We start from the raw sequence: 14984 nt of genomic DNA on the forward strand, positions 1-14984 counted from the left end.
TCTTTTTACTTATCAAGGAAATTTTATTGACAACCAAACGAAAATTCAAGAAAAGATTAACTTGGTATCAGTTCATCCGATTTGCTTTACCTCTTTGCGTTTTCTTTGCTCTCGGATCAGTAATGTCCTAACCGCGTCGACGGCATGAGGCATACTTAAGTACAACATGTGTGGGCCTATAACAGCACTTATGGGTCCGTGGGTTGTAGTAGGCAAAACCGCATCTCAGTCGAAGACGGCAGGAGACAAACTTGGAGATCACTCTACGGTTACAGCACTTTTGGGTCCGTGGGTTGTAGTAGGCAAAACCGCATCTCAGTCGAAGACGGCAGGGGACAAACTTGGAGATCACTCTACGGTTACAGCACTTTTGGGTCCGTGGGTTGTAGTAGGCAAAACCGCATCTCAGTCGAAGACGGCAGGGGACAAACTTGGAGATCACTCTACGGTTACAGCACTTTTGGGTCCGTGGATTGTAGTAGGCTAAACCGCATCTCAGTCGAGGACGGCAGGGGACAAACCGGGAGATCACTCTAAGGTTACAGCACTTATGGGTCCGTGGGTTGTAGAAGGCTAAACCGCATCTCGGTCGAGGACGGCAGGGGAGAAATTTGGGTATTTTACGTCCGAAACAGCACTTTTGGGTGATTCGGTTGTATATACCACAGCGTGACGCAACCGGGGTGTTACTTTTTAGCACATTTTCATCAGCTTCCTCGCTGGATTCTGTAAAGAAATAGGGTCAATTGAAAAAAGCAAAATTCGAAAGCAGTTAATTTTTTGCACCACTTGGTTCATGTAGATAGCGGGTGGTAGCAACAAGAAGGATTTGAAAGTCGAAAGTAAACATAAAGAAATCTTAAACCCATAAAGTATATGATGTCTTTTGTAGTAGGAGAGAGTTTTGGCTATATAATCTGGCTCTTCTAGTCACTATATATACTGAATAAAGAAGTTTTTTTTCAAAATTGAAACTTAACAGATTTAACTCATTTGGCAGAAATTATCTCATAACTGAAATGTATGAACCATATACCATGTAAGGTCATGACACCTCTTTAGTATAAACTGAGAGTAAATAAAAGCTATTATTGTTTTATTTGCTTTAAGTTACCGTTCCTCAAATAATAGCCGTCCTTCGATTAATTGCCTCCCTCAGTCGAATAATCGCCCCCTTTGAACGGAAACATTTAAAATAAGCGCCTCCCTCGAATAATCGCCCTCCCCCTGTCAAGTGTAAGTGCAATGTGATCCAGCAAAACTGATCAGTGACGATTCAAGCTATGAAAATTAATCAGGGAACTAAATTTGGAACACCTAAAAAGCCTATGTTCAGTTATATATTAATTTGATGCGATTATTTTCTGATTTAATGGCATGATAAAAAAATATATTTAGGACACGATTTCCAGTGAGTAATATTTGAAATAATCACCTCCCTCAAATAATCGCCTTCCGTCGAATAATCGCCCCCTTTTTGTACGGAAAAAGAAATAATGGCCCCCGGCTATTATTCTAGGAAATACGGTACCAACAAAATGTACCTCAAGGTATGTACGTTAGGTAATGAAGCGTACTGAGGACAACTACTCTTCTAACTTACCCATGAGGGGGCTGTTTTCGTCATCAGCGTCAGCAGCTTGTTCTTCCTCATAATCTTCTTCATCCTGTCCTGCTTCGTCCTCCTTTTCTTCGTCATAAACTTCTTCATCTTCATCCTGGGCTTCTGTAAATGGGTCATCAGTAAACAGGTAATAAAATCATAAGAGAGCTATTTCAACTCAGAAAAATGAATGCACACATTAAAAAGGCCTGACATCTCTTCAGTGTATAAATATATATCAGCAAACTCAGAGTAAATAAAAGCCATTATTGTTTTGTTTGATTAGAGTTACCCACAAAATGTACGGGAAGGTATGTACGGTAGGTAATGAAGCGTACTGAGTACAACTACTCTTCTGACCTTTACCCATGAGCGCGCTGTTTTCGTCATCAGCGTCAGCAGCTTGTTCTTCCGCATAATGTTCTTCATCCTGTCCTGCTTCTTCCTCCTCTTCTTCGTCAGAAACTTCTTCATCTTCATCCTGGGCTTCTATAAATGGGTCATCAGTAAACAGTGAATAAAATAAAAAGAGAGCTATCTAAACTCCCAAAAATGCACACATTCCGAATCAAGCCTGTTAAACTTCTTCAGTGTATGTGCAGCTTTTGCTCAAATTCCTACAAAAACTTCAGACCTAAAATTGGAGGAATAAAACTGGTTCACTAGAGGCATAGAGGAGCCTTTTATGTTCTACAATCGCAACCATCTTTTAATCGAGAAGGGGCAGATACCATGTAATTATTGGGGATCTGGAACAATGTCCTGGGGTCACCGCGCAAGCGCAGTGACTTCACGCACTTAGGAAGTTTTAATTTAGTGGGAAGAAATAGAAGTTAAGAATACTGTACTTTTGCTCAACTAATACCTGTGGGTAAGTTGTTTTCCTCGTCAGAGTCAGCATTTTCCTCGCCAGCTGCTTCTTCGTTGAATTGATCTTGTTGCGTTTCCCAATTTTCCTCGTCAGTTTCTGAATGATAGAAAGTAATTAAAACAAAAATTCAACAAACTGAATATTGATTAGTCAATGAACTGATCATACGGGAAAAAACCACCTCAACAAGTAGATTTATTGAATTTGTACTGAACTATTTAAGAGTGATTGAACTTTTGTTCTCACGGTTTAATTTTATAAGGCCCATGCAGAGGCTACATTAGCGAGTCCAATAAAGGACTTTTTTCTGTTCGGAAAATTAAAAGCTGACACGAAGACGCTCGCCAAAACTTCTTTGACATTTTGGTTGTTTTTTCGATGGAAAAGTCACTTGCTTCTCAGTTGTTATTCATGCTTATTGTCTGGACTATTTGAACAAAAAAGGTTTGCGATGTGTTATTTCTCCGTTACAGAAAGCAGTATTCTTTTTCTTTGAATGTTCAATCTAAACTATAAAAAAAAACCTTCTTGTAACTAAGAGGACACGGGGAATTAATATGACTAGAAGACCAGGTTGAAGCAGAAGTGAATTGCAGTGCCTGCAAGTGTGAGAAATTATCTAACAAAACGTTGTCCTGAAATGGTCAAGTTCGTAAGGTTATACCTTTGTCCTCTTGCGTGGGGATCCTTTCATCTTCCCTGTCATCTTCTACAGGATTTTCAGCTACAACTTCAGCATTATTGATCCCAATGAGAGTGTTTTCATGAGGTGCAACACTCTCCTCAGCCAATGTTTCTGCTTTTATAACAGCAAAAACCGCGAGAAGAACGAGTATAATTCCTCGAGTAACACCCTTCATGCTGGCTGCCAGCTATAATGCCGTTTCTGTTTGTGAAACAGGCCTTTTCTAACAAAGCAAAGCGGAAGCAAATTCCAAATTACTAGTTGAATTGTCCTTTTTAAAGTGTAATTGCCTCTCAGGTGTGAGCAACTACTTATGAGGCTTACAGCAGATATCAAGTGTGAAAAGAGTGCTTACTTAAATGGTCAATATATGGGAGGATGAATGATCACAGTTTGTATTCAAGAAGACGGACTGGCCGTTTTTCATTTTTTTCTTCTTTAACCTGTATGAAGGAAAGACCCTACATCTACTAAAGTTATCAAAAAGTTCAAAAAACTTAGGCAGCATTCCACAATTTATAACGTCCTCAAGATATAGTACATGTAAATAGAAAAGGAAACGTTAATTGTAACAATATTGATTCCCTATCCTTCCTTCATATGAATCAGTTGATGCGATTTAACCTTCATAAAATGATGAAAATATTACTTTGTCAACCATCGAGACCCTTTGCAGTAGAATCATTGAGAAGCGTCTTTAATCTCAAAAGTTAAAATGTTCATAAACCTTATCTACTTGCACTATTGATTCAGTTGTACGGGGCAGATAAAATTGTCATCAAAATAAAAGATATTTGTGGCCGGATGACTGTATTCGTAAACCTAACGCTAAAAGGTAGGAGTCAATGTCCGCTACACAGGCAAGCACAAAATAAATCGTTAATATTGTTTTATTCTTAACTCCGCGGTCCTTGTTATTTTACTGTACCTACTTAGAAATATATTTGGTCATCGATTTGCTGAAAGGGCACCTGAAACCTTAATCTAGTCACGTATTTGGAACGTTAGAAATTATAACTTATCATTATTCTTTCAGCTCCCCGCTTTTAACGCTACTCAATAAATGCAGTAACTAATTTGAGAAGGCATCCATTATAGCATTGAAGTTTCAGAAGTTATATTGAAATACAGTTTTCTAATACCTTTAAGTCTGAAACAAGAAGTAGGCACTTGAAAACTACTGACGTTCAATGTAGTATTATCCAACTGGTAATAGCCTGAATATGCGTAAGACAAGATATTCAGGTCATTTAGAGTAAAAGTTTATACAGCCGAGAGGAGCTTCCACAAAAGAAACGCTCAATTATAGCTTGTTGCCATGCCAAATTCTCTAACTGAAGTTCATCCCAGTCTATGTTGGCCCCCTTTCATATGTAAGGCTCCTTGAAACCTTTAATATTGGTTTTTTAGTTCAAGCTTACTTAGGCATAACTTCGGGCCGAGTGAATCATAAACTGAAAGGTTAAGTTACACTGTTTCTAAGGAGATGAGACGACATTTTTTGGCCTTAATTTTAAGTGGAAAATCGTAAAAATAGTGCCCTGTCATTTCCTTTTTGTCGCTTGACTGAGTAACTGGGCACTGAAATGGGTCAACTTACTCGGATATTTTAGGAAAATTAGCACTGTGCCAAACGATCACAAAATTGATTGAAATATAAGAATACAGTGAAACCTGGATATAACCTCTATATAACGAATTCCTCGGTATAATTAACAATTATTCCTCAAGCCCGAATGGGCTCTGACTCAGAGGCCATGAGGGCAAGAGGAATAATTGTTTTAGTAAAATCCAACTAGTTCTTTCATAGCGCTTTACAATGATTGTGCTATCTTTTCAACATTTTCCTTGAAGTTTAAGTTACTTCACGTGCCAGCTCTCTTGAGGTGTCCAGAAAGAATTTTCATCATACAAATTGCTTGGATTAGCTAGCGAAATGCGATTCAGCCGCCATTGTTTTGGTTTTCAAAGCTAGCGCTTTTCGCTACTAGTGGGCTATAACATATAGCCTTAGTAGTAACTCAGCCAATCAGAATGCAGCATTGATAATAGACCGCTAGTTGGATTTTACTACCAAACGATATTCTTCGCACCAGTAATAGTAAAACAAATAGGAAAGAACCTCGATTTATATTTTTAACGAAACCTCGTTATAGCGAACAAAGTTTGCCAGTTCCAATTGGCTCTTTGTTATATCGAGGATCCACTGTAGCTGCTCTGGATCAGTTGACAAAAAATACAAGAGAAGTACAGAGTCGAGAAGACAGAAAGAAAAAAATCCGAACCTGTTTTTTAAGACGACGTGTGGTAAGGTAGGAAAACATTTCTTAGCAGGCAATCACAAGCAAGAAATTAACTACAGTCCGCAAGAGAATGAAGTCAAAATGTTCCTGTAGCCGAGTTATGAAGGAGATATCAAACAAATTTCATCAGAGAGCACTAACTATTATTATAATAATTTTGGTACTGATTTTTGGCTACTACAATTTTCGCACTTCGAACTTGAACGTTTGAAATTTTTTACACTCTTTCGTTTCGTGCCCTTCTTAGGGCCTCTTCATATGAGCCCGGTTTCCGAGATCTCGCCTTACCTCTGAATTCTTTGATGTGTTCATATGAGAGGGCAGGCTGGCTCGGTTCCCGAGATCTCGGTAAGTGGGCCGGAAAATTTTTCCATATGAACACTTCAGCCCGGTTACCCGAATGAAAGCGGGATGAATTATACGAATGAATTCTGCATCGTCTTAAGCTTGCTTTGTCCAGGCCCATAGCCAGGACTTTTTACTGGTGGGTGCGATTCAACAAGGAGACGGACCAAAAGAGGCCGGAGGCGCAACTCCCTAGGGGTAAAATTCGGTTGTCAGTGACTGCATTAAGAATATGGATATTTCTCAATTTCAACTTCAAATTGATTTCCGTTTTAGCTTTTCTTGCAAAAAGAATACTTTCTTTTACAATTTTTGACAAGAGAGATCATTCTCTCTTGTTTTTGAGAATGGCAGATGTCAATGTCACTATTTAAAAAGAAAAAGAAAAGAAAGAAAGTTGTAGATCCGTGTATTATTCGCCCGTGTTCAAGCCAGTGTTACCGAAAAAAAAAACAGAAGGCTTGCTGTCGTGCTAGGTGTCAGTAGAGAGCCCAGGCCCAGATCTATCCGTGGGTGGGTGGCTTTCTTGTTTTGTGTCAAAACTAGGGGGTTAGGGAGACGAAATTTTGTCGCTTTGATTAGAGTTTCTTGTCAGAAAGCAGTGCAAAGTCAAGGAATTTTTCCTTCGGGCTAGCCCAACCAAATCAATGCTGTGACTCATAATTATAACACTGCTAGCAGAGCTTGTGGGGAGTGATTGAATAGTCATAAGTGTCATGGGTGGGGAAGGTGAGTACTTGCTCCTTGGACTTGGCTGTGTAGAGACCGAGTACAGGCACCCTGTATGAAATCCACACAGATATATTCACTACTAAAATAACAAAAATTCAGGAAATTATGAAAAACAAACCCTTAAGGTTTTTAAGCCGCTTTTACAAATAAATAATGTCACTTTGTTTTAGATCGTTGATAAACTGAAAAGTGAACCTATGGGCCCTGTGGGAGGGGGGGGGGTGCGACGCTCTCCCTACGGGCCTGTTTTCTGTTGTATTTTCCACATCATCTCTTGACATCATAAGCATCCCGTTTCACAACAGTGATACAGCTATAAGAGTTGCCAAAGCTATAATAGGCGCGAAAGTTATAACTTTGTGTTTCGCCACGTTTGTTTAGTTCTCGAATTTCGTGCCACAACTCTCGATCATCTTCGGCCTTTTCTCATCTCGGAAACCGAGCTGAAATTTCTCATATGAACCCAAGGTGAAATTGGTCCTTGTGGTAAGCGGGCCAGCCCGGTCGACCGAACTCATGTGAAGAGGCCCTTAGATGCATTCCCCAAATCTTATTCTAGACATGCTGGCAAAAAGCGAGATTCAGATTCTTTAATAACAGGCAAAGCGCAGGAAATTCTCTTAGTAAAATGGATGATCTAAAAAATGAAACAAGTTGTGTTCTCTAAACACCAGGGGATAGCTCGTAGCCACACTGGATGAATGCAAGAATTATTTGTTGTTTACAACACTGGAAGCCCAAAGGAACATAGAATGAAGCAAGACATCTCTTGGCTGGATACCATTTAGGTGGTATCCACTTCCTCTCGCTCTAGCCAGCAAGTCCAGCAAAATTTACATAGCAAACCTCCAGTGGTTGTGGTGCTATAGATTTGCCCCGCAGGAAGCCATGCTAAAGGTGATAGAAAATAGGATTAAGTGAGAATGGCAGTGGTTAAAAAGACGCTATTTAGATCGGTCTATAATACACATGCTTTTTACGTGAAAATAAAACTTGGAGAAATACTCACAACTTACCAGGTAAAGAATCTCACCCAAAACACGAAGTTTGAGACAAAATTTTAGTGCATTTTTTTCCATTACCTTACAAGTTTTCATTGTCCTGATGACATGTCATCCCATAAAAGGGAATCCTGGATTTCAGAAACCGGAAAAATTTTGCTTGGGGAATCCGTGATTTGGGTAAATTTTACTGGTGGAATCCGGACTACTGGGCTTTAGAATCCGGAATGCAGCTCAAGGAATCTGGAATCCCACTAACTATTGGAATCTAGACTGATCCAAGTTCCACTGACAAACACTGGAATCCAGTACCTGGAATCCAAAATCCACGGCTTGAAATGTAGAATCCAAACCTGTCTGGCCGGTGATTACATGAGCTGTGCAGGTTTTATTTGCCGAGCTGGCTAACTTAATTGCTAAGGTGAATTTTATGGCAGCATTGAAAGAGGCGAGCAGAAACCCGACCATGTTTACAAATAGATTGGAAGCAGTCCCCATGAATAGTGTGTTATCCGCTGTCCTGTTGTTGGTTTGGTTTACGGCTGGCTCGGCGAGTGTGGGTACACTGAAAATCTTCATCCCCCAGTTAGACGGGATCGCGTCATTATAGCTGTACGTACTTAGGTCTGGACAAATTGCGTCAGGGATGATAAAAGGATGATAGCCCAAGATGTCCAACTTATCAAAAAGTCTTCGGGCGATTTTCAAATCATTAACACTTTTAGGGGTAGATCACATTCTTTTCCAAAAACCCAACCAGAGAACCTAGAGCATTTACAAATCGAATGAAATTACTGTGAAGGAAAACTGCATCTCCAAAGTCTTTCAGTTTCTATATCAAGATAGTAACTAGTTTGCCTTCGCTCAAATTTTACTGCATTTTTCACGCCCAAATTATCGTCCAAAAATATCTCCATAACGTTCGTATAGCATTAGTTAAAACTTTGTTAACATCGAAACGGCTATCGAAGATCAGTAATGATCGTCAGAGATTCTTACGCCAGAATAATAACACTTTTAACACCTTTAATAACTCTTTTAATTATTACCACAGTCAAAGCCCTTACACGTCAGCATAATGTAAAACGCCAGAAGATCTTAAGACTAAAAAAAGCTTTTACAACTAGCATTGTAAAAGTTATAAATAAACGGACAAAAAAGTAACTTATTTATCGATAGTATTTGAAAATTGTATGTTCCATTTTCCGCCTGAAATGTTCGTGCAAAGTCCTCTTTGCATCGTATTCAGACTGCTAACCTTTAATGTAGCATGAGGCCAACTTGGGCACAACACGTATCGGGTAAGAGCAGCATTTCTGAATCAAAGGGGAATAAAAATATTTTCCACATCTGGCGCGAGGTTTGCATACTACAAACTTTGAGACAACCCTTCCATAGCAGCACCTCTGGCTCAGTGGGTTGTAGTACAAGAAGCCACATTTTAGGCGAAAGCATCGTCGGAACTTGGAGATAACCCTTCCATAGCAGCACTTTTGGCTCAGTGGGTTGTAGTATACAAGGCCGCATTTAGGGCGAACGCATGGCTGGAACTTGGAGACGACTCTTCCAAAGCAGCACTTCTGGCTCAGTGGGTTGTAGTATACAAGACCGCATTTGGGGCGAATGCATGGTCGGAACTTTGAGATAACCCTTCCATAGCAGCACTTTTGGCTCAGTGGGTTGTAGTACAAAAAGCCACATTTGGGGCGAATGCATGGTCGGAACTTGGAGATAACCGTTCCATAGCAGCACTTTTGGCTCAGTGGGTTGTAGTACAAAAAGCCACATTTGGGGCGAATGCATGGTCGGAACTTGGAGACGACTCTTCCATAGCAGCACTTTTGGCTCAGTGGGTTGTAGTATACAAGACCGCATTTGGGGCGAATGCATGGTCGGAACTTTGAGATAACCCTTCCATAGCAGCACTTTTGGCTCAGTGGGTTGTAGTATACAAGACCGCATTTGGGGCGAATAATGCATAGTCGGAACTTGGAGATGACCCTTCCAAAGCAGCACTTCTGGCTCAGAGGGTTATAGTACAAAAAGCCACATTTGGGGCGAATGCATGGTCGGAACTTGGAGACGACTCTTCCATAGCAGCACTTTTGGCTCAGTGGGTTGTAGTATACAAGACCGCATTTGGGGCGAATGCATGGTCGGAACTTTGAGATAACCCTTCCATAGCAGCACTTTTGGCTCAGTGGGTTGTAGTATACAAGACCGCATTTGGGGCGAATAATGCATAGTCGGAACTTGGAGATGACCCTTCCAAAGCAGCACTTCTGGCTCAGAGGGTTATAGTACAAAAAGCCACATTTGGGGCGAATGCATGGTCGGAACTTTGAGATAACCCTTCCAAAGCAGCACTTTTGGCTCACTGGATTGAGCTTGCGACAACCCACAGGCACGGGCCAGGTTTCTTGCTGGGATTCCAAACCTGAAAGGGTAATTAAAATAGAAAGCTTTTAATTTTATATGCGTGATGCAAAGAATTGCCCAGTCGATCATCATACTTTGGCTATATAAAAGTGTTTCATTCACAATTAGACAAAAGCGTTATTTTACATCATATGAAGGAGAGACAAAATTAGGGTTAAATAGGTGTCATAAGACGGGCGCAAGGATCTTTCAATTAACAGAACCTTGTTTTATGAATACGTGAACTTTCTTTCGGTATTTTCACTTAATTAATGACATTTAAACCGCGAACCGACAGGTTTTATTTCAAGGCACTACAAATCGGCCTGCTCTTCTTTCGTCTTCTTTTGTTGAAGGTTTTACTATAAACTTAAATTAGCTTTCAGTCTTTTTTAGTAATCTTTGAGTAATCTTTCCAAGCCAATTTCCAATAGAGACAAGATTAAAGCTTTTAGTTACTGAAAGGAGCAACGGTCAGGCACTTTTTCCCTTGCTACAGATTGCAGGGTTGTAAGATGCGTCACTGGCGACTGACATAGTGCTGGAAACAGCTGATCAAGAGATGTCGGAGTTACAATACCTTTGCAAAGAGAGTTTTGTTTGTCTTATTCGCGTTTGTTATGAAACGATCGCCAGGTTTGTACAGTGCTAATTCTTCCAAAATGTTTCAGTTGTATTGCATACGAACGTGGCTAGTTGTGCAAATGCCAGGATTATATATCTCCTGATCAAAACACAACTCCTAGCTGTCTTCTCTCGAGTACACAAAAACGTTCCTGTTGTTCATTATTACTTGTTCAATGCCATAATACCTGAATCACTTTCTTTTTTGGTGTCTTCCTCGTCAGCGGCATCACCTTCATCGGGATAATCTTCTTGTGTTTCTTCCTCTTCATAATCTTCGCTATCCTCTTCTGAAACAAAAAAAGCTGACGTTTTAATAGAAGCAGTGATTGCTGATGGTAAAAAAGGACGTCTTACAGACTCCAATATGATCTGTTTGTCCTATCATTGTGCCAATAATCTAAACAATGCAATTTCAGGGTGATGTTCTTCTTTCTACTGGCCCGTTGGCGAAGTTAATACCTACTCGTGTTTGGTACGCGCAAATTCCTTAATAAAGGGCGAGTCGTGCCGTGTATGGAATCTACATCTATTCCAATGCATGAACAGAAAACCGCTAAATACTCTCTCTTTTTTTTTTCTTGTTTAGCCAAACTAAACTACAAAAGCTTCCAAAAGCTGTTCCACGGACTGTGTAAGCAGAACAATTTTTGACTCCTCAAAAAGCTCATCATTACTAAAGACGAGAATTTTGCAATCAATTGGCGATGGGATGAGCGAAACCGCTTTTACCTGTCAGTGGGTCGCTTTGCTCATCAGCTTCGGCTACTTCATCTTCAGGGATGTCTTCATCTTCCGGATATTCCTCTTGTTCTTCATCTTCCTCGTCTTGAGCATTTTCGTCTTCTGCATCTTCATCTTCAAATTCTTCATCTTCAGCATCTTCATCTCCGTCTTTTAGAGAAAAATTGTACCGTCTGAATATTATTCTTACCTTAGTAAAAAAGTAGAACCGCTAATGGGCATAGCTGGGCATGCATCTCTATCACTGTTTTACACCTATCAATCCGTAGCTCATTGCCTTTAAGAAGATACCAGAAATTCACACAAATATTTCCTCAAGTAAGTAAGTAAGCAATGATACGGAAATCTCTGTGAATCTTGTGAATCTAACGATTTCATCATATGTGCATCATTAGATTACTTTAATAGGTAATGTTCATGATAATTTTAACTAGACGCTCCTACCTTCGTCTGCTTCTCTAAGAGCGACAGCCTCGTCTTCTTTTTCATCCTCCGCTGGAGTTGCAGCTACGTTTTCATCGTTGGTTTTGGGCGAGTTAAGAATACTTTCATCGGAAGCAACATTTTCAGACGTTTCTGCGTATATAACAGCAAAAACCGCGAGGAGGACGACAATTCCTTGAGCTACACGCTTCATTATTGCTCTCAAGTTTCGAATGCTACTGGTTCAGTGTATAACGCCTTTTATAACAAATTTAAGAGGAAAACTGTTCCAATATACGACTTTTGTTTCAGCATGATGAATTAACTCCACAAGTGTCCACTTATTCAGCTATTATATTGGAAAAAGAAACCTACGTAAATTGTATTTGTACCCCATTTTACACAATGGAAAGAAGAAGTAATAGTGGATTCACCTGAGTGATTACACTTTGTTTTACAAGACTATTAAACTCACAAAAACTTTTGATTAACTCTAGGATTAGGGATTATTTGGAATCAAGCAAGCTTTATTCTAAATCATTCTACTTTTTAAAAAAATTGATGAAGCTTTTTAGCTACCACTGAAACCGTTCTTCTGAGCTTTACACTTTGCTTTCTGATATCATTGAAAGGAATACTTGAATAACGACGCAAGGTAGGCGTCTTACTTCAGACGAAGATAATGTACTTCTTTTCGAGATCCCTTTCTTGTCGATGAGGTGCTCGTCAGAAATACTGCACACTGAATTTTGTTCGTTTTCCTTGTTGTGTTCTGTATTGTAATGATAAAAAAAAGAAGAACTAAATAAGTATATTTTCATTCTGCATCAGTAGCTCCATTTTCGTTTTCCTCTGACAGTACAGAAAAATCTGTACACTTAAAGCAAACATGCCGCCGGTAGAAATCTTTCTTCATTTAAATGGTTAAAGACAACATTTGAACCCTGCTGGAGGCGAAAATGTATCAAAAAAATTTTACAGTAGTAAAGTGGATTAAAAGTCGTAGTATAGTTGAGAACTAACAGGGCATGAAACAAAGGAATAGATCAGAAATCAATAGTCCGAGATTAAATTTGAGGTCGCATACATTAAGATGTACAAATTTAAACAAATTAAATCAAAACCAGAAAAAAAAACGTAAAAGTAGAAACATGTTAAGCAAAACAGAATGTATGACTCACAATTTTTGGTTCATTTTACAATTTATTTTGATTAGAGTGGAAGTATCAATGTATATTCAAAATAACACAAAGAAATGTGCGGAGAATTTAATTTAATTTATAGTCAGCGTTTTCGCTCACGTGGCCAGCGTCTGTGCATATTTATTGGAACAAAAGAGAGCGTTTTCATAAGAAAAGAGTTCAACTCCCACAGGATTGGTTTGGGACACCAACATGGCCGCCGTTTTATTGTTTTGGAAAACCAATATGGCCGAAACACTGTATTCTTTGCAAGATGTCGGAAATGGAAAGGTTCATTCCACAACTTTGGTCGAAAGAGAGAAAAAAAAGTTTATTCAATTCAAGTCGGAACGTTTGACAACAAAAATCCTGAAGTAGATACTCTATAGTTGTAAGAGTGACAAAGCTTGTTTCTTGAAATACATTTAGAACGTTAACTAGTACAGTTCTGTTAAAGAGGTCATGCATAAGATTAGATATAGGCTGCTTACAGTATAGACAGTATAAGCTAATATAGAACGTTCAAGAGTAAAATAGTCTGCTTGAGAAATAAAGTATTCATAGAATGTTGATGCTTGTTCACAGGCAGCACGTCCAATGACGAAAAAAGTTAACGGTTTTACTGATTTTTCAGTGCATAAATAGCATCACTATGATGTTTCCAGGTGAATCAGGTTAAATTTTCATTGATCGAAATGCTAAGATATCTAATATAATCCTCAGAGTACATAAAAAATTGTCATTTCTCGTACTTGGGATGAAACTTGTAGGATTTGCTGATATTGAGAGTTAAGCCTGAGTCATGCACCTGCCTTTGTGGTTTCAAAACAATTTAAATTTCCGTCAGGGTACCTCAGCACGTTTAAGTACTATATATCAAACATGAGACGCAGTGTTTGATCACCGGATAAAACACCGAGAAGAGAGTTGAAAATACCACGCGACGCGCAGCGGAGTATTTTTGACGAACTGCGAAGTGTTTCATTAATTAAACATGAATTTCCTTTGTATTTTCTTTATAAATTATTAAATAAATGAGTTTGAGATTGACTGTTCAAGTTTGGTTTAAGGTAAAGTCTTAAGTCTTTTACATTGAAGCATAATGATAAAAAGTAATTTAATCATCGCCATTGGTGTAGATAAGTTATTCTAGTCGCTAGTTAATGTCTTCATAAATAGCAATGACAAAAACTATTTTCACATTTGAACCCGAATAAAACATGACCTGAAATATCACAACCTATTAGGAAGCAGAAGTGGCTCATTACAACACGCTTAAAGGTACATGTATAATGTATAATCTCTTATAACTGAATATACTGAAACGCCGTTTTTACTTGATATTCTATCCAGGGAACCTAATATTAATCAGAAATAGAGCTTAGTTATAAGTTATAGAGCTTAGTAAGTTATAGTCTTATTTTTAGTATTGATAGTACATTTCTCACACCACTCATGTTTACGTCAATAAACCAAGTGGTTAAAAAATAGAAACCGTATACGTAAAACTATTTATATGATTATGCACTATAATATCACAGGTGACGAATTACTCCTTAATTTTGGCGCGAAATTTCAGCCTTAATTTGTAATTTCACATGTGAAATTACTAAATTGCCATGGCAACCTGCCGTACGTCTCCGTTTCAAGATGGCGACGAAGTTTTAAAATGTCATGAATGAAGATGTCAGGGAATATAAAGACACTTTAGAAAACCTGAACACACAAAAGAGCACATCAAGAAGGATTCTTAGAGGTATGTTGTCCAAAAATTCCGAAAACTTAAGCCAAATTTCAGCTCTAAACGTTTGAGAGAGTAGAGTTCACGATCGATCGATACGATCCAGGATAAACAAGTCAAAAATCCTCGATTGCTTAGGTAATTCGTCAACCATGATATTAATAGGTAATCAAATGGTATGCTCGTGAAATTAGGGAATAATTTCACTTGCGTTTTGTCCAAATTCTAACAATTTCCCTCGCCTAAAGGCTCGGGAAATTATAAGGATTTGGACAAAACGCGCGTGAAATTATTCCCTAATTTCACTCGTCAC

General features: G+C 38.9%; 3 protein-coding genes across 6 annotated transcripts in view; all 3 read right to left on the reverse strand.

Annotated features, from left to right (window-relative positions):
• LOC140952829 (uncharacterized) overlaps positions 1 to 14984 on the reverse strand; it is a 36091-nt gene continuing 21107 nt past the window's right edge. Inside the window, exons 5-7 of one of the 2 annotated variants that reach the window (XM_073402283.1) lie at positions 1964 to 2092; positions 1604 to 1726; positions 1 to 726 (exon numbers count right to left, since the gene is read on the reverse strand). In XM_073402283.1, the coding sequence (XP_073258384.1) occupies positions 128 to 726; positions 1604 to 1726; positions 1964 to 2092 (851 nt within the window). In that variant the 3' untranslated portion in view covers positions 1 to 127. The remainder of the gene's footprint in view (positions 727 to 1603; positions 1727 to 1963; positions 2093 to 14984) is intronic. The other variant, XM_073402285.1, reaches the window with a different exon arrangement.
• LOC140952830 (uncharacterized) lies at positions 2443 to 3387 on the reverse strand. The gene is made up of 2 exons (XM_073402286.1): positions 3139 to 3387; positions 2443 to 2570 (listed from the first exon to the last, which is right to left on the reverse strand). The coding sequence occupies exons 1-2, from the start codon at positions 3332 to 3334 to the stop codon at positions 2458 to 2460; spliced, it is 309 nt and encodes a 102-aa protein (XP_073258387.1). The 5' UTR covers positions 3335 to 3387; the 3' UTR covers positions 2443 to 2457.
• On the reverse strand, positions 8574 to 12015 carry LOC140952828 (uncharacterized). Of its 3 annotated transcripts, XM_073402281.1 has the most exons (5): positions 11771 to 12002; positions 11315 to 11476; positions 10771 to 10872; positions 9032 to 9977; positions 8576 to 8944 (listed from the first exon to the last, which is right to left on the reverse strand). In XM_073402281.1, the coding sequence occupies exons 1-5, from the start codon at positions 11961 to 11963 to the stop codon at positions 8794 to 8796; spliced, it is 1554 nt and encodes a 517-aa protein (XP_073258382.1). In that variant the 5' UTR covers positions 11964 to 12002; the 3' UTR covers positions 8576 to 8793. The 3 variants fall into 3 exon arrangements, with proteins under 3 accessions (XP_073258381.1, XP_073258382.1, XP_073258380.1); XM_073402280.1 differs by having other exon boundaries at positions 8574 to 9977; positions 10771 to 10869; positions 11771 to 12015; XM_073402279.1 differs by having other exon boundaries at positions 8579 to 9977.

Source organism: Porites lutea, chromosome 11 (genome assembly GCF_958299795.1).
Source record: "Porites lutea chromosome 11, jaPorLute2.1, whole genome shotgun sequence".
Lineage (NCBI taxonomy): Eukaryota > Metazoa > Cnidaria > Anthozoa > Scleractinia > Poritidae > Porites > Porites lutea.